General features: G+C 35.4%; 1 protein-coding gene across 1 annotated transcript in view; it reads right to left on the bottom strand.

Annotated features, from left to right (window-relative positions):
* Nucleotides 1–844: 844 nt before the first annotated feature.
* Nucleotides 845–23,637, bottom strand: part of CDYL (chromodomain Y like) — a 105,663-nt gene continuing 82,870 nt past the window's right edge. The window contains exons 3-7 of the mRNA XM_032223257.1: nucleotides 11,518–11,771; nucleotides 9,324–9,496; nucleotides 7,599–7,809; nucleotides 5,232–5,375; nucleotides 845–1,222 (exon numbers count right to left, since the gene is read on the bottom strand). Of these exons, the coding sequence (XP_032079148.1) occupies nucleotides 1,064–1,222; nucleotides 5,232–5,375; nucleotides 7,599–7,809; nucleotides 9,324–9,496; nucleotides 11,518–11,771 (941 nt within the window). The 3' untranslated portion in view covers nucleotides 845–1,063. The remainder of the gene's footprint in view (nucleotides 1,223–5,231; nucleotides 5,376–7,598; nucleotides 7,810–9,323; nucleotides 9,497–11,517; nucleotides 11,772–23,637) is intronic.

Genomic DNA, 23,637 nt, shown 5'->3' with positions numbered 1-23,637 from the left:
CATAATATATATATTTTTGGTGTATTTCTTTAAACAAGCAAATAGAACAAAACAACGTATAGTTTTTTTCACCCAGCAATAGAAGCAATTATGTAGTAAAATAATTAAAAAACCCTAAATTTTTGTAAAACCACTAAGACTAAACTATTATTTAACCCATAGTACATATGGTATTTCAGTGATTCACTAATACTGCAAAACAAAACTTTTTTTGGGGGGGTGGGGGGGGACAAGAAACTGGCATCTTCATGCTATCTGGGTAAGAACGGGTTCCCCAAAACAAGAAGGACTGAGTGTTTGTATAGAATAAATCCTGAGCACACTTAGGGATTTGGGGGAGGGGGGCATTTTCTATATAGGGTACTTTTTTCTTTAAAAATATTTGTTTTTTTAGAATACATTATTTGAGGTATTTTTAAACCTTTCTCAAAATTCAAGGCAATGCCTCTTCTTAACTGACTTTTGGGGCAGTGAAAGTAAGGGCCGGCCAATACCCGTTTTATCTCTTGACTCTAGTGAAAAAATAGTAAATTGCTTCAGGAATTTCCTGCCACATACAAAATAATGTAACATCTCATTTTATTCACCACTTTCTTCTGATACAGTACTAGCCAATGATAACAAAGTAGAAGACAAAAGTTTGGTAGTGCACTCCATTATATATTTTAGTTTGTGTATATAAAGAAATATAATATATATTTATATATTTATTTATATATATATATATATATATATATATATATATATATCTATATATATTTATATATATATATATATATATATATTTATATATATATATATATATATATATATATATATATATATATATATATATATATATATATATATATATATATATATATATGGAAAAAGAAAAAAAAAGTTCAATGCTTAACATACAGTACTTCTTTTAAAAACCCTTGACCATAAAACCAATGTTCCTCTACCTTTTAGCCCTCATTTTCCGAGCTTTAGGTATGTTTTATTTTAATTTCAGTTTTAGGGTATTGATGAAAAATCCAGATGTCCAAGTAAATACAATCCAGTGTCAATGCACATCTCTTCAAAATTCATCAATCTTCTTCTGTAAGTATTTTAACATTGAGTCCATCCCTTGAGCAGAACCCCAAATTTTCTTTAAAACTTCACACTCCTTATCATTGGCTTGTTCCAAGTCCACCTTCATAATACTACGAACTAAACCTTTGGATTCTTCAAGTACCTATATTAAATTTTAAAAAAAGACAGGAATGGTATTATTTAATACTCAAGACACGTTTTAATCATAAATAGTGGTCAGAGAGAAAGCACGTGAATGCAGACTGTTGTGGTAAATGCACTGCATTACTATGGATGTCTGGGAACTGAGAATCACAGCTGGGACACAGTTCTTCTTTCTCTTTTAAAAATTAAGCCATTCACCTTTCCCAAGGGGACTCAATGCCAGCCACTTCTCTAGAAGAAGGTATATAAAGAGAAGGCATTTCACACATGAATGAAAAATCAGTATATTTCTATTTTGCCACAGTTATAGCTACTCTATCCTAACTCCATCAATGCTTGCTTTAAAAGGTCACAAAATATTTTTTTAAAAAATTCAAAACATTTATTTTAGTACCATAAATGTCTAAGCGTATTTTTTTTAAATTAAAGAATGGATTTCTAAAGTTATTTTGCCTTCAGCATTACATTTTACACTTCCTGTTTCTGCTGATCTAGGAACTGAATTGCAAATTCGGAGAACTACCAAATTAAAAAAAATGAACAGTATATTCCAATCAATCATTCAATCTGGGAAAAGACTCAAGCAAATAATTGAATCATAGATCTGAAGACTGGAATACTTCCCGCATCTAAATACGTGTACATTTGAAATATATCAAGACCTATTTAAAGTAGAATTTAAAAAAAAACTATCACAAGTGATATATTCAGTTTGGAATTGACTTTTTCTTGGTGGGGCAGTGCACTTTGACGCAGTGTTGAATTCTGTCAACTTGGCAAGTTTTGGAAGAGGTTTGCCATTGCCTCCTTCCTAGATCTGAGAAAAAGTATGCGGCACAAGTTATCCAGCTGGCTTCTTGCTTAAGGTGGGAGCTGAAGTCAGAGTCTCCCAGTTTTTAAGCTAGTCTCTAAATTAAACTGGCTCCCTCTGCAATTAATTATCATTACAGTGTTCTTTTCAAAATTATTTTCCATTCCTGAGACAAGAATTTTGTTTACTAAATTAATATTGCATTTGTTTCTGTAATACTGCATTTGTTTGTTTGTTTGTTTATTTCATTTGTATGCCGCCCTTTTCCCCAAGGAGACTCAGGGCTGCTCACAACTCAAACAAGGGAAGGGGGATACAGACAATTTGACAACAACACAAAACAATACATAATTTAAAAGCGCAACAATCATACCATTCGAGATAGGGGCAACGATTTCTTTCATTTTTGCCTTTTATGATATACATTATCTTATTTGTATCATCTACAAAACTGATTACCATTCCCTTAATTTCTTTATCCATGTTATTAATAAAAATAATTGAATGACATGCATATAGACAAGGATGAATTCTGGTGACCACAACTGTAGGGCTAGGAAAGGACATCGTCTTTTTCTATTTGTGATCCAGATTAGAGAATGAAGTCCTCTACAATCACCTTTCTGGAAAATCAGGGAAAGGCCAACAAATACTCTTTCGGAAAACATTTTGATAAACAGAGAACACTTTTAAAAATAAAGGCTGCCTGAACAGCCAAGAAAGGAAAAACAGACACACACCCCAAAAAGGGGGGGGGGGGGGAACAGGGACCATCAACTTTTAAGAAAATTTCGCCTTCCCTTCAGCAATCCTTTATGTTTTCATGCTACACTTTTGAAATGGATTATGTACAAAAGAGGATGTAAAAGAAAGAAACCTTGACAACATTTTATTCATAAATATGTTATTTGTATTAAAAAAATAATAAAAAACCATTTAAAAAAAGGAAAATAGCAATAGCAATAGCAGTTAGACTTATATACCGCTTCATAGGGCTTTCAGCCCTCTCTAAGCGGTTTACAGAGTCAGCATATCACCCCCACAGTCTGGGTCCTCATTTCACCTACCTCGGAAGGATGGAAGGCTGAGTTAACCTTGAGCCAGTGAGATTAGAACCGCTGAACTGCAGATAACAGTCAGCTGTAGTGGCCTTCAGTACTGCACCCTAACCACTGCGCCACCTCGGCCCACAGCCTCCCTGGGATTACGCAAAGCATAGATGACCCTATGAAATTTTCTGTCATCAGATGTGATGATGGCTACCAATTAAGTTTTAAAAAGGAACTGGACAATGAGACAAATGAAAAAGTCTGTTTCTTCTCTTCCACTTGTACAGGCAGATTTTTGGATGTATTGCAAGCTGTGACTTGTTGCATGAAATAGGATTTTCTATTAGTACCCTTTACTCAATTTTTCTTCCTTTATCAAGTGTTTCATTACAGCTGATTTGGGCTAATGAAAAAGCAAAACAACTAGAAATGTATGTAATACACATCAAGATAATGTGGAATAAATTTATTTTAGCTTTGTTTTACTAAATGTGAAAGAAATGTCAACAGATCTTCTCTGATTTAGGGCAGCACAAAGTGTTCCAGAACATTATCTTATTCAACAATTTTCCGAAACAGTCACGTGTCTGCAAAAGGAATTCTGTTGACACTTGAATGGATCCTGGATGAATCCTGTTATCTGAATTCTGATGCACAGTTGCACATCTGAAGTGCTATTTCAACATGTTGCTCTCCCTTGTGGTTTGACTGCATGTTCGTTCCCCCATATTAGTGCTCTATTGCACAACTCCTTTGATTACAGATAAGATGTGGAAAGGATTCTTAAGGATGAAAATGAACAGGCATTTAATGTATAAGTAGTATATATTCAATTTAGAATACAATCAACTTTTATATTTTCCTAAAATTAGCATTTTAAAAACACAAAGCACAGACAGTAAAGTGCAAATATTATCTCAGAAAGATAAACTGCCTCAATCCCTCTAGCAGGCTGTGGTGGGACTGCAATTAACATAGATGCTGTGCTAAAAATGGGTATGTACATGCAGAGAAAACAAGCAAATGAGTTTTAATTGCTGCAAGAAATCTTAGTTGAGAAACATTAACATTCCCAACTGTAATTAAGGCTGGGGTCTACAAGACAGCTGCAATGTGGAAGCTAGTATCTTTCATCCTTCATTGAAGCTACCCAGATGTCACTGGTTTGGTTATATAAGCATCTTTTGCTAATAATAATAGGTACTAAATCAAGGCTAGATATTAAACAGGTTGAAGTAGCAATCCACACTCCATTGCAAATCTCACCATACACTGTGGAACTACAGAAAGGCCAACCAAATAGATTAGTAGATGACAGTTGAAGGCACAGTTAAAGTACTTTTAATGGACTGCAAAATGTATACTGGTCTCACTCAGGACCACTACTAGAATGCAGGTGTTATGAGCATATCATATCTAATGCAGCAGCAACAAATTATTTTGTAATAGTGGTTGGGGGTTCAGCATATTTTAAACCTTATGTTCTGCAATAGCAGATAATTACATGCAAACACGTCTTTATTTGGTAAGTATTATACAGTAAGAAATTCTAAATTAAACAGAGCAATGTGATGAAACTAAGCTGTTCAGGTAAAAAGTCCAGAGTGAGTTTTTATGCCTTTTCTCTTCCGTAGTTTTGGACCAGATATAGTCAAAACAAGAGAGGTTTTTTTTGGAGTGCATTCTTACCATAAACACTTACAATTTGTTTTCTAGATTTGTGCATTACACAATAGCTGCATTACAGCTACTGATGATGTGCTGTTGGATTTTGGGAACCTACAAGTTGTTTCCTAGATTTGTGCGTTACACAACAGCTACTGATGATGTGATGTTGGAAATTGGGAACCTATTTGCAGAATTCATCCACAAGTCATTTCCTTCTCTGTGAAATATTACAATCTGCAGTTGAGTGCCTTTTTAAGAGAAGAGACAATAAAGCGTCAGCTTTTGGGTTCAAAGTTAATTGGGATGATTGGTAGAAACCCTACCTGCCCATTGTATGTTTTGAATAGTGAAAATCCTTCCCAGAATATTGCAGGGCCAGATCAAAATGGTTTTAAACTAAATTTACTGTGTGAACTGACACTTAATCATTATAATACTCTTGAATATTAAACTTCCATTGAAAGAAGCAAGCAACTTACAACTGAATTACACGTGACAAGTTCCTTAATTCGAACCATAACCTCCTGTATGAATGTTCCTGGCCAAAATACTTGAGACACCAGTCCTTTCGAACAAGCTTCTTGTGCTGTTAGCTTCCTTCCACTAAATAACATTTCATTTGCCTGAGAAAGACAGAAATTATTTGTCAGTTATAATAAAGCATAATATTTTTTCTAAATATAAAAACATTGTGGCTTAAAAAAATGCTCCTACTTGGAATAATTAACTAGAATACGTTACTTTTTGTTTGTACTGAAATAAAGCAAATATTGAAAGCAACACAATAATTCAATGTCAACTTTTAGCCCTACATAAAATTACGATATTTGAGTTTCAGAGTGTTTATGATGCAAGATTTTTTTAAAAAAATCTTTTATTGCCAAAATATGGAATCTAGATTAGGGGTGTCAAACTGGTGGCCTGTGGGCTGGATGCATCACGTGCAGGCCATACCCAGCCTAGCTCCGCGAAGGGAAAAACGTCTCAAAACATCATGTGACAGCAACGAGTTTGACACCCATAATCTAGATCAGTGGTAGTCGATCTGGTCCCTACCGCCCAATAGTGGGTGTTCCAGCTTTCATGGTGGGCAGTAGGGGTTTTGTCCGATACTGAAGCACTTTCCTTTTTTTAAATTTAATTGACTTAAAAAAAAAATTCATAGCATTATTTAAAAACATTTTCATCAGGTTTTCATAAAATCACCATTACTGTGGAACTGGTGGGCGGTTAGAAAATTTTACTACTAAAAGAGATACAAAAGTGGGCGGTAGGTATAAAAAGGTTGACTACCCCTGATCTAGATTCTTGCAGGAAAAAAAATCTAGTTAGTATTAAAAGAAAAGCAAAAACAGGAACAAATCAATGCAAAGTATACCATTAGTTCTAAAGTCAACAAATTTAACTGCCTTGAATTGATTGCAGAAACATCTAGCATGATAATATCTCAAAGGAAGTTGACAGGGTTTGCCATAGAAAAACTTTGCAAGGGAAACAGATTACAAAGTCAAGCTGTGGCAACGTGCAGACCATATGTAAGTTCTATCAGTAATTTTTGTGACCTTTGGGGTCTCTCCCTCAACTTTGGACTGCCACCCCAAAATATCTCAAAAATATTAATAAAGCTCCTTACTATTTTTAGATGGAAAATAATAAAACAAAACCAAACAAACTAAAATAGTTGTCCAAGGTCTGGGGCTGGGATGGCAAACCTATGGCACGCATGCTGGAAGTGGCACCCATCTCTCTGGGTGCGCCAGCCGTGCCCGTTGCTCTTCTGGATTACGGCGCGCACATGCATGGTGGCCAGTTGGTCTTCGTACGTGGGGGACAAGCGGAAAAGCAGTTCCCTGGCATGCATGCGCGCACCGGGAAGTTGAGCTTCCAGTTTCCAGCACACGCATGCATGCTGGCCAGTTGGCATGTCCGTGCGCATGCGCGCAGAAACTAGAAGACCAGGTGATTGGCATGCATGTGCATGGCAGAAACTGGAAGCTTAGAGAGTTTGAGGGAACTGCTCTTTCTGGCGCTCCCCCACGTGTGTGCATTCCCATTTCAGCATTCGGTACTGAAAATGTTCGGCAACACTGGCCTAGGGTCTATAACCCCTTCATTCCAATGAGAGTTGAACACAAAGGAATCCAAAAAATAAACCAGGAAGCTGTTGTAGCTCACCGAACAACTGTCCCATTAATAGGAAGTAACACATGGTAGACTAAGCAGATTAGACTATTAGACTATCAGTCCACAAGACTTAATTCCAGTTTCACATAGCCTATAATCATTTATACTATCCGAAACGCTAGGAAACCTTTCATGCCAATGATATATTTTTAGTTCGGCTTGTACAGATGCATTTGAGAAACCTATGATTTGTTTCTCATTGGATACCCAGCTGCCTTCCTGATTTTATTTCAACTGACTCCAGAAAAAGCATTGACTGCTTTAATGTAGGTTTTTTTTTATTTTTGTAATTTTATGCTCCCCATGTCCTGAAGCAGCATCTTTTCTAAATTAAATCCAGCATCTCTTCTTCAGCTCTATAAAAATAGTTCTTAACTTATTTTAGATACATAAAACATAAGTATATAGAACTAAAATTTTTTCCTGAATATGCAAATGCATCAACACAAAAGCACATAGCAATATTTTAGGAGCCAGAAACTGCTTTTTCCCCAAAACATTTTCCTTATACATGAATCATCAAAATGTTACATTTTTAAGGGCTATGTGCCATAAACAAATATTTTGAGATGTCAATTATATCAATTCAATTACATTGAAAACTATAGGCACATGAAATGTTATAATATATAGAATACATATTTATTTTACAGATGACTTACTGATGCCAGACCCATTATTCTTGGGAATGTGAGCGATGAACATCCATCAGGGCTTTGCCCAAATGTTGTATACGGAGTCTGAAACCAAGCCTTCTCATTAGCCCATACCACATCACATAGTGGTAATATAGATGCACCAAGTCCAATAGCTGGGCCATTTACTGCAACAATTATGGGCTTTTTAAACTGAATAAAAGTATTTACAAAATTCCTGAAATAAAATAAGAACACGGTTACAGCTCACATTTTAGCAGCAATATTCTTCAGTGAAATCTATTACAAAATTGTAACTATTATAGTAATTATTGCTTATAAAGACTTTTTTTAAAAATATGAGTGTCACAACCACATTTTTCTAGGAAAGTATAAAACAAGAAATAGTAACATCACTCTTTTATTAGAGGTGAAATGGAGGAAGGGCATCAAATTTAATAATCAATCTCTAATGGAGAGAGTGAACATAGCCACATAAGCTGTTTGTAGCCAGTGTTTTTTTTTAAAAAAAATATTAAAACATTTTGTATTAGTTCTCGTCTTACAACAGTTCATTTAAGTGACCATTCAAAGTTACAATGGCACTGAAAAAAGTGACTTACGGCCATTTTTGACCCTTTGGACTTTGGAGCATCTTCATGGTCACATGTTCTAAATTCGAATGCTTGGCAATTGGTACATACTTATGATGGTTGCCTTATCCCAGGGTCATGTGATCGCTTTTTGCGACCTCCTGACAAGCAAAGTCAATGGGGAAGCCAGATTCACTTAGCAACGGTGTTACTAATATAACAACTACAATGATTCACTTAACAACTGTGGCAACTATGGTCCTAAAATAGGGCAAAAAAACACTTAACAAATGTCTCACTTAGCAACAAACATTTGGGGCTCAATTGTAGTTGTAAGTCAAGGACTTACCTGTATTTTGTTAGGATGCTCAAAACAATTTAATAAATACATATAAAAATATTTTTGAAAAAAGAAAATGCTACAGTTCTAAAATGAACTTTACTTCAAGTAACATAAGTTACTAAAATGTTTTTTACATTGAGGATAAACAGTAAGAAATAAAGCAACTCACTTGCAGTTTTTCATATTACACACTTAAAAGAAATAAAACATAAAAACATTTGAAATAATATATTGTTTAAGGAACACAATCACATTTCATTTTTTTCATTCTTCAACACTGATTTTTGTTTTAGATATTAAGATTTGGTTTTGATAGAGTCATTTCTTAACCAAGTTTTTCACATTTGGTATTAATAATAAATAGTGGCTTATTACAAACCATCCATCCAAATTTCCTTTTCAGTGAATGAGGGAAGTTGGAAAAGCAGAACATTAGATTCTCATTCTGTGAGTCCATACACACAAACACTCTCAACATATACGTAGGTTCCAAACATCCAAGCTGAATAATCTTTCTGGATAATCTGGTTTCCTATATTATGAGACTTTTATGAAAGGTAAAAATTGTATCTATTCAGTAAGATTCTTCCGAATATAAAAATTCTTGCAAACATGCTTAACCTAACGGATGTGCAACTCTTCCTAGTTTTAAAGAAGACACCTTTACAATATCTCCCAAATAATAAATATTCTGATTTAAATCCATTTACTGAGGGGAAAAAAAACCCAAGTATAATTGGAATAGCAGTTTTGGTTTCACAAATAGCTGTTTTAGGTCATGATCTATTAAAGCACAATTTGAATAATTTTACAAACCTAATTGCATCTGCCATCTTAGTACTTTCTCTTTTTCTATCGTCTGTCAAACGTCGAATAAAATAAATGAAATCAAGGCCACAACAGAAAACACTGCCAACTGCACTGAGAAGTACAAGTTTACTGTCATCAACAGCTGCTGTGTTCAGTGCACTCTGGACTTCTTTCATCACCTGGAATGAGATGCATGAAACACATAAAAAAGGGATATATAATATTTGCTTCTGAAAAGCTTTTCATTTACCACGCATTTCTGTAATGTGAACAGCAGGTGGCATATGTAACCAATTCAGAGACATCTAAATTTAGGATAAAAGTCTAAAACTTTTTTTTTGCCAAAAGAGAAAGACAGACAACAATGGACAAATGTTTTTTTTTTTTAAATGTAAGCATTACCAATATGAACTTGGGTTGTGTTAAATTTTACTGAGCTCAGCAGAATTTATTCTCAAACAATAAGCCTGAAGTAAGTATATCTAATTTCTAAATTCACTATAAAATTAGTCAGAAAACTTTAATTCTTAATAATATGGTAGTTTATAATTACAAAAATACTGAAAAATAGTACACAGGCAAATCAGTAAATCACTTAAGGTAATTTGAAGCTTTATAATTACATTCTTGTCAAATTTCCATTAACCTTAATGGTTATATATATATATATATATATATATATATATATATATATATATATAGATAGATAGATAGATAGATAGATAGATAGATAGATAGATAGATAGATAGATAGATATAGAACTTTAGCTTCTATAACTAATATAATTGCTAGTATTATGGTCAGTGTAATACTACCAGTATAATACCATGGCACTACTCATAACTTGCTTTAATTTATAATTTCCCAATTTATGACCTGCAGTAGTGAAATGAATTGACAGTGACCTATGAAGTTTTAGGGAGACAGGTTTCTTGAGAGGTGACGCAGTGGCTCAGCAGTTAAGACGCTGGGCTTGTTATCTGGAAAGCTGGCAGCCGTGTTTTGAGATTCGAGCACCAAGTGATGGGGTGAGCTCCCATCCTTGCCTCCAGCTCCTGCCAAGCTAGCAGTTCAAAAGCATCCAAATATGAGTAGATTCATATTTATTCTCTCCAAGTACCACTATGGTGGGAAGGTAACATGGCTCTATGATGTCATGCTGTCCACATGACCGTGGAAATGTCTTCAGACAGCACTAGCTCAATGGCCTTAAAAAAGAGATCAGCACTGCCCCCTATAGTTGGAAATGACTAGTGGAGGAAAATCCGCAGGGACTCCTCTACCTTTTGTTTCTTAAGAACTCTCTGAAAATTCAAAAAAATCCAAAGCCTGGACTTCCTTGTAAGATACATGTTCTACCAATGAGCTCTCGCTATCATCATTCTAATCCTCCTGAAAAGGCTTCTGCCTCCTTATGTCCAGCATCCAACTCCACACTTGCATTTACTAATTTACTAATGTTTTGCCATTGATGTACTGCTTAACTTTTAATTTCTACACTATTTATTTATCAATATAGGGCCACCCAGCTGACAAGAAGTGACTCTAGGGGCATAGAGCAACCAAGTAAAACAATAAATATATAAAAACAATGATTAAAATATGCAAAACCAGCAAACCTAGGAGAGAATAAATATGAATCCCAATAACAGAGCCATTTTAGAATATCCCTGATCTTCCAGAACCCCAGGCCTGAAAACATCACTAGATGTTGAGGGACTATTAACAGACGAAGAGTTAGCTTCACTTTAAGGAGGTAGATGCCACAGGAGAGGAGGCCCTCCTTCTGGGAGCCACCCCTAGCACATGGGACCCAAAGCCTCTTGCAGATGGGATCTGAAGTTTCTAGCAGATGAAACTTGAAGCATACCTCTTCTGGGAGAACTAATGGGTTGGGCAGATGTAATTAAGGAGAGGTGATCCCTCAGATAAACCGTCCCATGCCATGAAGGATTTTAAAGATTGAAACCAGCACCTCGTCTTGACCTGGAAGCAAACTGGCAATCAGCGCAACCCACAGAGCAGAGGTGTAACATGCTGTCCTAGTTGAAGCTTCCAAATACTCTTCAAGGACACCCCTATGTATAGCACATGAAAGTAATCCAATCTGGAGTGACTAGGGCATGGGCGAGTTTTTGGGAGAGCAGGAATCCCACCCTCCCAGTTTAAAAACACCGGAAGTAATGAAACAACTCTAACCTCTGGATTTAATGAATTGTTCTCTGATGACTTGGTGGATAATAAAATATGTGTGAATCCATCTTGTTTCCGGACAACAATGTCTCTGTAGCGGTAAGCACTTTCAGTTTGCCGCACACTGAATCGTAGCCTTTTATCAAAAGGCTGATCTCTCCTTTCATCAATAAATCTTCGTTTGTTGGCTGCTACTCCTGTTACTGATGTCTGAATGTTGGTACCATTGGTTGCCAAGGCTTCTATAAAGGTAGACGTTCCTGTGAAAAGGGTTACAGTATTTTTAGACCTCAGCTTTATTCATGAAACACATCAAATTCTTATTATCATGCAAAGCATGGTAATACCTAAATACTATAGCAAAGCATAGCAGAAGCAAACACTAAATGTTTTAATGAAAGCTTATAAAAAATCATTTCTGAAATGCAACTGCTTAAGGTTCTACAGAATACGTATGAGAGAAGGTGGAAATTATACCTATATGGATAATAGGGGGAATATTAAAAGTCAGATAACCAACACTGAATTCTTAGAAGAATCATTTTATTGCTGATACAACAAAATGTAAAAAATACAGACAAATACACAGAGAAAATATTAAAAAGTACACAAGCACAAACATGTGTTGACTCAGTGTACTTTTTCAGTGTTGACTTTTAGTGATCACATAAATCTTCTCCAGGTTGATCTGTCCCCAATGTGGCCCTTCAGATCTCCCAACAGTGCACCCATCTCCATTGTAATCAAGTCCATATACCTTACTACTAGTTGTCCTCTTTTTTTTCTTTCTACATTTTTCAGCATTATACATTACTCAAGGGAGTGGGGTCTTTATAGAATGCATATCAAGGCCTGGGGCCTGGATCTAGCCTGAGGTACTTAGATTTGGCCCACCGGGCTGCCGTGGAAACAGCCCACGGTATTTCTGTCACCGAAAATGGGCTCCCGACCTCAGTTTTCAGCTGCCCCGGCCTCCTGTAACCCTTTGCCAGTGAAAAACAGAGCTCGGGAGGGCAGAGATGTTGTTAATCTGAAGACCTATACATATACAGATATGCCACCGAAACTGGAAATTTTGCCTTGCATTCATAAACTTTTCACATTTCATAGCTGCCATATTTTTTGTTTTGCTATTTCATAATCAATTTTTAAAATGTATGTTAAAAGACACTTTACAGATTCAAGAAAACAAGAGATTTAAAGTATGCCTCATGGTTCCACTGTGATTCAGGCTTCTGAGGAAAGATGGCCAATTGAAGACAGCTCCACAGACAAAGGGAACTGATGATTCGCAGCTTTGCACAAAGGAGATCAGCTCCCTCCCTTTGATCTTCTATGGATTAAACAGAATGACATGAGATTGCCTAATCTATTTTTCCTTATGGGTGTTTCTTTTCCTCGCAAAAAGGCCACAGGACAGTAATCTTGAGGTGGGGGTGGGGAATTAGGAGATGGAGGAATTCACTATTTTTCTCCAGCCGCAAAGTGGAGACTTTCCAGGACACTACACTTCCTTTGCTAACTATTTTTGAAAACTAACAATGGATTTAAGGAAGTTAAGCCACCTTTGGAATGACAAGATTGGAAACACTGGGCGAGTATGTTTTTAATCCTTAATATTAGAATATGACGATTTACTTTAAAAGTTTTATAACTTTTAAGAATTTAAATAGGAAAAGTAAGATAGGGTTTTGGGTACAGAAAATTCTAAGGTTCCAAAAAATTAAGCTTTGGACTTCGAATATAAATATTTTGAAACTGTTTTTCCCCAAAAATAAATCCATGCCTATGGAAAAAAATTGCTTATCAGTTTGGAGTCAAACAAGAAATTTGTAATAAGGATTAACAACTATCCAAATGGATTGCAGAAAAAGACAATCTTGTATAAATAAAAAGGAAAAACTAAGATTGTAAAATTGGCTTATTCAATCAGGGATAAAATTGGATGAGTATTTATTCTGTATGATTCTTTTTTTCTTTAGTTAAATAGTAAGGAAGTTTGGAAAGATTCTTTTATGAAAAAAAATACAGGTGTTGTTATAATTTAGTTTTTAATTTTAGTTTTTTGTTTGTATTAGGATAATGGGATTATTTTATACATGTGAAATGTCAATGTGCTTACAGGGTGGAGATATAGAATATGCATTTGAAGATTTGTTATTTGGAATATCCTGCATTGTGTTTTGTCTTTTATAAAGCGGAAATTGTCTTTTTTTGTCATATGACACTTTTAGGGAATTGTTTATACCTGTCACAAAGTGGGTGGAGACTTGTTTTCTGGGTACAATTGTCTTTATACATTTATTTTTCTTGCAATCCCTTTTTTTCTTTCTCTTTCTCTTAAAACATTTAATAAAGTTATTTGGAAAAATAGCTAGACTGAGATCCCACTTCCCAACATATTACATAATTATTTAGACTTGCTAATTTTGTCTTCTTCCACTTCGTCCTGCTTTTTTGGTCAGATACGCAACCTGCAGTGCAATGTCTAAAATGAAAACAGAACAATCTGTTCCATCTCAAGACTATACCGTGATGGGGAATCTGGTTAACAGCTCAAGAAAAAAGCAAATCAAACAACCAGAAGAAGAGACATTCCGGCTGGCAAGTTTAAACCAGCATTTGATTTCCTCACAATCTAGTTGTCACATATTTTGCAATTTAGTCCTAGAAGAAATTGTCAAAACAGCCAAAGGACAGCAATTTTAGATCCAAATTATTCTATCAAATATTGAAAAATGTATTGAAAAGTAGCTAGTTTCTAGCGACTTGGCTTAAATTTAGGCAAAAGATCCACATGGTGATTAGTGGAATCATGAGTTAGGCTTTGAGGTAGGTCAGGTCAGGAATTGGGTCCAACAAATACTATGGGAACTCCCTTCTGATAAGGTTTGATAATAGCATTTTGAAAGGCTGAAAGAATTTCTCACTCACTTCCCCTTAAATGAAAGAGATTTGGGGTGAGATTATCCTTAGTTTCTTCCTTAGCCCTTTTTATTTTTCTAGACTAAGCTAATGTTTTCATAATGGTTGTTACACAACTTTGTAAAGCTAAGTTTTTCCTTTCCTTGCAACAAAATTCTAGTCTGCCTACTCTAAGCATTTTATTATTTGATTTCTTTCCCCTTAAAATGGTGGAGGACTAAGTATAAATTTGTTTTTGTTCCCCTGAAATGAGGGGAACGTACCATGTTTATTTATTTTTTAAGTGAAGCTGGGGAGGCATTAAGGGCTTCAAAAGAACTTTGGGGCAGTAAATTCACTGTCCCCGCTTTGGGATATGGTTTACGATAACTTGACTCAGAATAATAAAAATGAATCCCAAAAACTCTAAGCAGGAATTAATACAATTTATACTTCCCACATATAGAGAAGGCAGAGAACCAACTGAGTATCAATGACTGGAAATTTATCTGTAATTCTGAAATTAAAAATTTAAGAATAATTCCGACTGTCAGAAATATCATATGTGTATTTTACTTTTAATTTTTATAGCTAGCAAAAGAAATAGCCTCTTTTTTATGACAGATTGACATTTTTTCCACTGAAAATATGCCAATGCTAAAAATATGAAAAAGTATCGTGTGAATAAAGATATAAAAGTGGTAACTTATGGTACTTTGAGAATAATAAAGTTAAAAATTACTGGACTAACTTAAATTCCCGGCTTGACAGACAAAGAAAGGATTGCACTTAGGAAACTGTATGATTAGTCATGAAATAGAAGAATTATATCATCATATATAAGCACTTTTGTATACGTGCACTCCAATAAGTATATAGTTAGTCCCACTGGTTGAAATTGGATATTTTAACTATCTATAGCACAACTGCAGGATATTTACTTCTATAATTTAATAGAAAATAAGTACCGTATTTTTCCGAGTATAAGACACACCTTTTTCCCTCAAAAAAGAGGGTGAAAATTTGAGTGTGCCTTATACATTGAATACAGCATTTTTGGCCTCCTGAAACCCTGCTCCCTTCACCAAAATGACCGTGTATAGCCTTTAGGAGACTTCCAAGGTACTCATGGGAGCTGGGGAGGGCAGAAATGAATGAAAAACGGGCTGCTTTTTCCTTGTTTTTGGCCCCCCCAGCCCCCAGGAACACTTTGTAAGACTCCTAAAGACTATGAATGCCCTTTTTTTTGACAAAAAAAAAAGGCCCGTTTTTGCAAAAAAATGGCTGTTTTTTGCTCGTTTTTGGCCCCTCAGTCCCTTGGAGCACTCTACAAGCCTCCTAAAGGCTATACATCCCCCCCTTTTGACAAAAAACAGGCCCGTTTTCACGAGGTCTGCACAGTACAATTTTTTTTTTAAAAAAATTGCCTCTTCAAAATCTTGGTGCATCTTATACTCCGGTGCGTCTTATACTCCGAAAAATACGATATATTGTTTGATTTCACAGAAAATGAAGAAGATTATACAAAAAAATGCCTATTACTATGTGTGTTTCCATTTGAACTTTAAGAAAAGTAATCCTGCAGGATCAGACAGGTAATCCATACATGCTTCCTTCAATAATGGTGGCTTGTCACCATGAAATGTACATAGACCTCAAAGAGGATACTCTCAGGCATTTTATATTTTTAGTTCTTGATCTTAATAAATAGATATTCCTAAATATGACTTACAGTTGGTGAAATGTGTATCCAGTGTGAATTTATTTTGCTCTTTTAAATTGTCTGGTCTGTTTACCTTTTGCATCATTGATCAAATACTTTGAGATGTTTTGAAGCAACATGGGAATAAGTTAAGCTTTCAAAAAATTGATATTTAAGTAATTAGATGACCAAAAAACAACACATCACTTTAAAGATATGGCCTTTAATATACTGTATTACATTGCCATTAAGCACCCAGTTTCTTTTTCAAAATATAAGTCACAGATGTATAGGAGCTTGTAGGATCTTGTAGTGGCTTCTCTGAGTCCTACAATTTCTCACAGCAGCATACTTTCAACAAACTTCCCTAATTTCGTTGATTCAGTTTTCACTGCCAAACAATTTTGGATATGGTTACTCTCGGCTGAAATCTGACTCTTCAGTGGCATTTTTTGCTCACATTTATCTTTGTTTTGAAAAAGGTGGGAGTATAGCATTTAAGTAGCTGTTTTCAGTAAAGACACAAGTTCTCTATGCAGCCATCTTCGGAATGCCTTAACAGATTTTGAAATACACAAAATAAGCAAAATATAATATTTACTAAGTTTGAAATATGTTCAGACAGCTAGATTTTACTTTAATATTCATATTAACCGTGCTTGCAGGAAACATGTAGTTACATATTTCCGTTTCTAGCAAAGTAGACACTAGTTCAAAACATATCCCCATAGATTCCATGTATCTATGCCAATCTATGCCACATATTCTGCCAATGAGCCTGAGGACCACAGAATGCCAAGTGACTGGTCTAATTGTTGTCTCCAGGGGATGAGAAGTTATTAGTTTTTGTTCTTGGATTTTATCCTTGTAATCATACATACTCTGTAGCTCTCCACTCACTCCTTCCCAAAAGCTTGCAGGTACTCATGCATATAGAGGCATGTGCACAGTGATGTATGATTTACAAAAAATGTAGTATATTCATATTAAGTGCCCTCACACAATTTTGCACAATACTGAATATTAGTTGCCAGTGATTTATCACATAAGAAACTGAATATATTTGTTAGAATAGAGATACTACACCATATCTGGAAAATATTATTATTAGCAACTTGAAAGTTGTGTTCGGAGAGATAAATTTCCATACTTACTCTAGACGAAAATGTTTTAACCACACTTTAAGACAAACAAGGAATTAAGTTTTATCCTTTTCTATTCCAGTATAGCAGCCTTATAAATGTGCTGGCAATTACAACCATGCTCTTTTCCATCATCCTTCCTTCTACTTTTGCTAGCATTCTAACAGTGTTCTGTTTTACAACTTTGTTTTGTTAACGTGTTTTGTTTGTTCCTTAGATGACTAGCAGAACTGCTTCAGGTGGAAGCTGTATATTGAAAAACATGTGACAGAAAGTCATGGCGGTTGGATCCAAAGAACCAGAGCAGAAAGAAAACACTACTGATCCTAAATGCATTGTAACTGCATTAGACAGGTCCTAAATTCATTTGTATCTTCCTCTATTGCAGATGTGGGGTCTATATACATGGCTGGCTCAGGAATTCTGGGAGTTGAAGTCCATAAATCATAAAAGGGCCATAAAAGGCCCACCCTTGCTCCAGAGGAACCTTTGCAAGTAAAAGATTCTTGAATATAGTTTTCTTTTTCATCCATAACATTTTGCATGAAGTACAGAACGGACCACTGAAAACAGCAGGTATTTTCCACATAAAGGAGGACATTTCCGAATCAAGCCTTATGAGTGTAGTTTAAGCACCTGCTGATTCCAAACCTACTCTGGATGATGTAAAATAAGGCCAAGAGAATTGTTGAGTAAGGAAAATACTTGTCTTGATAGAGACATGCAAGCTTCCTTAAGAAAGCGACAAGGGGTAAAAAATAACAATAAGCCCGCAACAGACAGGTAGCCTTTGTAAGCGGTTCAGACAGAAGTCTTCTCTAATTCACGGACGTATATGGAGGGAGGAAGAAATACAGCACAATCAGACTTGCAAGACTAGGTCATTGTAGCTGAGTTGATTTCTTGGTTGGATCGATGAGGCTGACAGAATAGGAAGTACAATATAATAATTACAAGTTGTCCTTGAGTTATACAGCAATTGGGCCTGAGCTTGTCATTGTTAAGGAATGCAGTTGTAAAAGGTGATGCCACAAGGCTGCATCATTTATCGGTGGTAATCCCGGAAGTCCCCGATGTCATCATAAATCCAGAACGTGCAGTCTTTCAGTTGGAAGCCGCAGGAGTCCCAGATCAGTAGTGTGAAGGTGCACGTGTGAGAAAGGGGGGGAGGGGGGCTGGAAAGCCCGGGGAGGCATTGAGAAGCAGCATGGAAGAAAACTGGGGACAGAGGGGACTATTTTCCTTCCCTCAATATGAGGGGAAAGTTCTGTTTCCCTCAGACACAGCCAAGATTCAGAAAAAGCAAGCAGTCAAAAAGTCCAATCAGGAACAAACAGGGAGAAAAGATGAAGGAAAAGTACAGATTTTTTGACACAACAGAAATAGAAAACAGAACCTAAAATAGAAAATAATTAAAATAGACAAGAGCTTTATTATTAAGATTCATTTCTACAATAGCTGTAAGCATTTATAATTTACAATTCCTTTTCTTTTACTTGTAAACATTCCTTTTGTAAAAATAAAAATCTTTCCCCACAGGGAAGATGCAAAACCCCAACCAAACGTCCACGTTTCCATTACGTGGTGACTTTTGAGTGTGGTTGGTTTGGTTATTGGTCAAACAAGCAAACAAAAAAACCCTGTGTGTCATAACCACACCACAAACAATCTGACAGGGCCCCCAATCATCCGAACCCAAGCCCTGAGTAAATAACTAGGGCTTTAAGGCTTTCTGGAACATCATCCAGGTAAGACCCTCATGGAAATTAGGAGGAATCTCATTTCAGAATGAAGGTGCGAAGAGAGGAGGCATATTTTTGGGGTCCCAATTGATAAATTTAATTGAAGAAGAATCAGCAGCACATCACATCACCTCTGTTGTATTAAACGTGGCTGATACCACAGGTGATAGGCAGATCCTCAAGTAGCCAGGTTTTATTTCATGCAGAACTTGGTAGGTCATAAGTAATATTTTGAATCACAGTTTTGAAGCATAGTGGCAATACTATGACATCTTCCTATCATAGCTTAACAAGCGCCTCGGGCAGTGTTCTAGGTGGAGTAAAAGGTATTTGCCAGCCTAGTACTAATCCCATATGCAAGTGGAAAACTGAAAAACTGTTCCTTAAAAACTGTAGGGAAATTTGACATCTCAACAGTAGGTATATGCATATATCTAATATACAAATATATCTCACAATGCTGGACCTCTTTGAGTGTATAGATGTTTACTTAGCTTACCTAATCAGTAAAAACAAACATTTATTATTCTCCTAGAATGAACACTAACAAAATGAACACTTATGGTCAACTAAATGAGCATTAAAAATGGTACACACATTTGAAATTTAAAAGAAGGGACTCACAACAGATATTGTGGTAGATGTAACCAATCACAAACTACCATTTTCTGGGCGAAAATTGGTGTGTTTCTGGGAGAACAAACTGCCTTAGTATAAAAAGGGATGCATGCGGGTGGGTGGGACAGGGTTGGTCTCCAAATAACAATGTCAATAATGAGTAATATTCTTTTGCCACAAAGGAAAATTATATGGAGTTCATAGGAAACAAGCATAGCCACATGCAAACAAAAACAAGCAAAATACATAACACAACATTAAAAAGTCAGTTCATTAAAAAAAACTGAAGCAAAATATGCCATGTAGCCAAAATAAGTAAATAAGTAATTTGCTTTCTCAAGATCTACCTCTCTAGAAGAGATTTCAATTATTGAAGAAAAACAGAATAAATCACAAATGACAATACACTTAAATGGCCATAATGGGAATAGATGGGAAGTGGAAAGCAACTAAGCTGTACTTTTATGACTGGAAGTATAAGTAAATCACACTAAAACTGATAGTTCTCACCAGTTTTTTAAAAAAAGATCAAGTTAAATTTACAAAACAATTACAATATTTTTTTCAAAATATCAAGAGCGAATTGAAAACAGTTCCACATGGCAAGACAGAATTAAATGAGAGGAATATTGTTTTTACTTAAAAGAAAAGTGGGAGTAATGAACCCTGGGAAGAACTTAGGGACATGTTAAAACCGATAAAGAAGTACACAATAAATTCAAAGCAAACCTTCTGAAACATACATAATTACAGATATTAAAACAGCATTTACAGTGATATAAGAGGAGGTTAAAAAAAATGAGATTAGGGCCAAAATAGAGAAGTGAAATGAGATATAATTTTGCAGAAAGTGAAATATTTTTGAGGAAAAGTTGGAATGCAATAATAAAAATAAATAAATTAACAAAAGGTCAGCCATGTAAACTGACTATGCTGATCACTCACTATTTGTGCATTATTTTTAGATTTTTTTGATCGTGTCTTTATTATTTCTATAAATAACTTAAGATGGCGAACGTATCTAATATTCCTTCCTCCTCTTATTTTCCCCACAACATTAACCCTATGAGGTGAGTTAGGTTGAGAGAGAGTGACTAGCCCAAAATCACCCAGCCAATTTTTCATGCCTAAATTGATATAATTTTGTTGAGTGAAAAGACATATTCATAATTAATACATAATCATTTCAATGGGTACTTAAAATGGGAATTAGTAAGATAACAGAATAGCAAAATTTATACTCCACTACCACCACCTCCTCCTCTTATATTCAGGTACAAGCTGTATGCTAATATACAAATAATGACCAATCTTATTTTAGGCAACATTTCTTCTCCATAAAAAAACTTTCCTGTGCACAAATGATACATGGTGAGATCTTTAGAAAAAGGGACACATATCACTGCGCTATAGAAAAACCAGCTAATAAATCCTACACTCATACGGATAAATAAAAAAAGAAAAAATGGGCATGCTATCTATCCATCAAAGAACACATTTTTATTATTGTGTAACCAATTGGAATTATGAAAGAGAATAAGCCATGGATTTTTTTAAAAAAAATATAGAAATATCTTCTTACAGAAAATAACAAGCACACATTTTTTATAAAAAATGTTAATAGTAGGCAAACCCTAACAATAGTAAAAATAGCCATGAATAATTAATAATTAATAACCACAAATAAGATGCTTCAATTTCTAGCAAATCATACACATTCAACAAAGCAAGGAACCTCTGAATTAGCTAAAGCAGCTTTCCTCAACCTTGGGATAAATTACCTTCCTCTCATATCACTTTTGGCTAAACTCTGTCTTTTTATCAGCCAGAATGTTACAGTTAAAAAGTTTACTTGAATGAATTTTGCTCAGCACAAATTATTTCAAAATCAGTAGATTTCCTCAATTTTCTGTCCCAAGTTTTGTTTTACTAATATGAATGCTTTAACAATAAGACAAGACAGGTTAGCATCCGACTTACAACTGGCCTTTTCCCCAGTTGTTCAGTGAATGTCGTGGTCATTAAGGGAAGGCTTTCTTTTGAATGGGTGGGTTTTGCCAGAACCAGCAAAAAACATTGCGCATCACAATCACATGTGAAGTCCAAGGAACAATGAATGACACAAGGAGTTACTTCAGAGTAGTTTCTTTTCTGTTGCTTGCCTGCAGACAGTCATCTTGTCCAGTGGTGGGATTCAAATAATTTAACAACCGGTTCTCTGCCCTAATGACCAGCAGGGTAGGTGGGGCTTGGTGGTCATGTTACTGGGTGGGCAACTCAACATCACTCACGTTGATGGGCACTTTGCCTTAGCTGTTACAATGTAATAAGGGTCAACCGGAGAGGCAGTTTCTGTAAGCAGGGCAATAAAGATGAGGCTAGAAACAACACCAGAATGTTTCCTTCCTGCCTTCCTTGCAGGATTAGGCTTGTAAAGTGGGAAAAACCAAAAGATTTCTTCCAACAGCCGGTTCTCCGAACTGCTTAGAAAGTTACCAACCGGTTCTCCCGAATAGGTGCGAACTGGCTGAATCCCACCACTGATCTTGTCAGACTGAAGTACTTATCTGCATAACTACTAGATGTACCGTGTGAACTGCTAGAAGGGGTCAGCCTTCACCATTTTTTTTTGCATACCAGATTCCAAGTTTCTCTTTTGCTTCCTGAGACAAAGCCCCTCTCTTCTGTGACTGGCCTACATTTCACCACATCAGTGAGTAGAATGCCAAAACCAGTCGTAAAGAGATCATTTACAATGGCCAGGGTTACTTGACGGCCTGTAAAAAGGACCCATTAATATGAATGTCAAAAATTCAACTGGTCATAAAACAACCAGTTATTAAGTGAGGACAATCAGGAGAAATATGAATTACAGTATATCATTAAAAACCAAAACTGATAGAATTTATTTCGGTTTTCATAATTTATTTTACAAATTGTGATTATTATTAATTATATATATGGAAGAATAGTAGATAGTGATAAAATTGTTTCAATGGAGGGAGGGAGGCACCCTAATTGGTTTCCAGAAACATAGTTGCTACTAGCAATTCGACATCATAAAGAGAAATGCAAAAATTAATGGAACCATTTCACTTAATTTTGCAGTTTCATACTAAAAGATGGACCCTTCTTTATATATCAACATGTAAAATTTGCAATCCTCCATATATTATTTCTTATAATATCTGTGAGCAAGGATGCCAAGTACAATAACGTGTGCATGATTTCAAGTAATAATTGTATTAAATGAGTTTTAGTAGAATTTTCTGAAAATTATTTTCCAAGAGAAGGCTGAGTGCACCAAGAAGAGAACATGTATCAGATTAGAGAAATCGGACTCTGCAAATTATCTTGAAACTGGGAAAAAGCACTTCCTAACAGAGTGCAATCAGAAAACTGCAGCAGATTACTTCTGGAGCAGATACATAAGATCTATCAAAATGAACTCAATTGTGGTATGGATGAAAGCAGTAATAGAATCTGCTGGCATCTTTTTTTTTTTCTGGTCAAAAATACGTATTAAAAAGTCATTTATGAGAGATGTACCAGAATGCGACTAGGTTTCTGAAAGCTGCACAGAAAAAGAATCTTAATAGGTTTTTTTTTTAAAGACTACTTCTGAGAGATTTTCATTTAAAAAGTTATCACATGGTAATTTATATTACAAAGAATTATATTTTAAATTTAAAACATAGAAGTTGAATAAATGGATTCTTGGAGAGCTAGATATCACAGTAGACACAGGGCTGCTGTCATAAGCAACCAATCCAGTTGTGTAGGCTCTACTTTCACACAATAAATGACTTTGAAAATAAAATCATGCTTTCATGACAGAGAGAGAGAGAGGGGTGGGCAGAGCAAGTGAGATAAGTATATTATCTGTCTCCCTGCTTCCAATACTTCAACCAAGTTATTTATAGTCAATAAAAATGGAGGTATAAGGGTAACATGTATAAACATCTGAGTTAAAATACTATGGCAGAAGATGTAAGATAGTTTTGTTATTGGAAAGATA

The sequence above is a fragment of the Thamnophis elegans genome, chromosome 8 (assembly GCF_009769535.1).
Source record: "Thamnophis elegans isolate rThaEle1 chromosome 8, rThaEle1.pri, whole genome shotgun sequence".
NCBI lineage: Eukaryota > Metazoa > Chordata > Lepidosauria > Squamata > Colubridae > Thamnophis > Thamnophis elegans.
Note: the sequence above shows the minus strand (reverse complement) of the source record. Positions and strands in the feature narration are given on the sequence as shown.